The 2,055-nt window shown below is 47.5% G+C and overlaps 1 protein-coding gene across 1 annotated transcript; it reads right to left on the minus strand.

The window, feature by feature from the left end:
* Positions 1-455: 455 nt before the first annotated feature.
* LOC140778573 (zinc finger protein GIS-like) lies at positions 456-1,799 on the minus strand. Its single transcript, XM_073123365.1, has one exon. The coding sequence runs from the start codon at positions 1,341-1,343 to the stop codon at positions 501-503; it is 843 nt and encodes a 280-aa protein (XP_072979466.1). The 5' UTR covers positions 1,344-1,799; the 3' UTR covers positions 456-500.
* Between the last annotated feature and the right edge of the window lie 256 nt (positions 1,800-2,055).

A 2,055-nucleotide genomic window follows, 5' to 3' on the forward strand; every position in this document is an offset into this window, starting at 1 on the left:
AAGAATAGATATCATATTTGTATTCAAGCCACTACGTACCTACTGCGAGACGCTAATTGTATTGCCTTTGGAGAAGATGTGAGAATGGTTACAGCTCTTGTGGTTTATTTTTCACTTTTATGTTTTCTTATGAGAAAAGCAATAAGTTCAAAAGACGTATAAAAATTAAAACTATCTACAAAAAGAGACGGTGAATAATTCTTTTTTAGCATCGAAATTCTCGTGAAAACAATGAAGTAAATTATTGATAAAAATGATAATGTGAAATCAATTCCAGAAGCATTAATTGATATATCAAGCAAAATTCTGCCAACCACAACTACCATGATTAAGCCAACCATCTAACTCAGTTGAAAAGGACTCATTCTGCCACCAAGCTAGGGTTTTGTTATATTTTTTAGCCAAAAAAGAAGCACCGGAAAAGAAAAAAAAATCCGCGAAAAGAGAGAAAAATGGGAAGAAAAATCTTGTTATTTAATCAAAAGGAGTTCGAACAACAATTACAAGTGCAGATCCAAACTCAGGCCATCCTTAGCCGCGGATCCGTACCCACCTCTTTCCTGCGGCAAAGACGAAGGAGAAGACGAATCAACGACGCCTGCTCCGAGCAAAGGTACCTCCATGGAGCGATCTCGATGCAGGGCACCAAAACTGGCGGCGCCGCCGTGGACCGGCAGCCTCCACAAACCGGGCAACGGACTTCCGTTAATGGGCTGCGACACCGTCCCAATTCCCCCGTAGAACCTTGCACCCGGGCTCAACCCAGGAGAAAGACTGGTACTAGTACTAGTCCAAGAAGGGTAATGGGCCGGTGGCGTAGGCTCGAACCGCCCGGCCGAGGGGATCGAGCCGAGCCTATGGTAGTTGAAGAGGCCGTAGACGTGGCCTTCATGGCCCATGCTGGCGTGGTGGTGGTGCACCGCCATGGCGGCGGAATGGAGGTGGGCCCGCTTTGCGTGCTGACGCTCGCGCTTGTGTGCGTTCTGGTGGCCGCCGAGCGCCTGCGAGGTCGGGAAGTTGCGGCAGCAGTAGTGGCACTCGAATTTCCTCACACTCTCACCGTTGCTGTTATTTTTATTAGTAGTGGTGGCGGTAGCAGTAGTAGTAGTAGTAGTAGTGGTAGTGTTAGTGGTGGTGGTGGTGGTGGGTGAGGGCGAGGGTGAGGGTGAGTCTAATTTGATGGGCTCTTGGTTAGGAGAATTGGGCTCGTGTGGGAAGTCGAAGCCGAAGAGGCGGATGGGTGGGCTAGAAGAAGGAGAAGAAGAATTCAAGGGTTTGTCGAGGGCCGGCGGCACCGGGCGGATGAAGGGGAGCTGGGAGAAGGAGTCAACTTGCTCGCTCATTCTTGCTTGCAAGCAATGGAGAGAGAGAGAGAGAGAGAGAGAGAGAGGTGGATGATTATTTTAGGGGAAGGCTTTTGCTAGCTCAATTTGGTCTTCTAGCTTTGATTGGTTTTTGAGTTGGGATATGTGGAGGAATATGGGACCAACACTGTGGGGGTGGGGGGGTGTTAAGGGCTGACAAAGAGCTAGCTGCTTGTTGAGTTGGAGAAGCTTTTTGAGTTCTAAATAACAACCAAGTAGTACTAGTCTGCTGCTGTTGCTGATACTAAATACCATCACCTCACCATCTCTTTCTCACTGCCTATCTTTTCTCCTTTGGATCTCTAGCTTTCATGCATCTGTAACCATCAGTCAAGTTGAGACATGGGAATGTGACTCTCTCTCTCTCTCTCCCTCTCTCTCTCTCTCTCTCTCTCTCTCTCTCTCTCTCTCTCTCTCTCTCTCTCCGTCCCTCCCTCTCTTTCTCTCTATCCCCGTCTATATGATATGATCAGGGATTGGTTGCTGGGGTGGATTAATCTACTTCTTTATTTCTTTTAATGGCTGTTGATTTCTTTATATATAAGTGTGTAACTGTGTAAGTGGTCCTGGGGATGTGCTCCATGATTACTACCGAACGGGGAGATGGCGTAGTTTCGCTTGGTTTTTACCCTGCCCTGAAGTGACTTGGGTTCTTCTCTTGTCAACGTTGTTCTCCGTAGTACAATCCTTC

The sequence above is a fragment of the Typha angustifolia genome, chromosome 15, assembly GCF_048772165.1.
Source record: "Typha angustifolia cultivar Huaian chromosome 15, ASM4877216v1, whole genome shotgun sequence".
In the NCBI taxonomy this organism is placed as follows: domain Eukaryota; kingdom Viridiplantae; phylum Streptophyta; class Magnoliopsida; order Poales; family Typhaceae; genus Typha; species Typha angustifolia.

Coding starts and splice junctions, on each gene's coding strand:
- LOC140778573 (XM_073123365.1), bottom strand. CDS start 1,343: ATGAGCGAGCAAGTTGACTCCTTCTCCCAGCTCCCCTTCATCCGCCCG.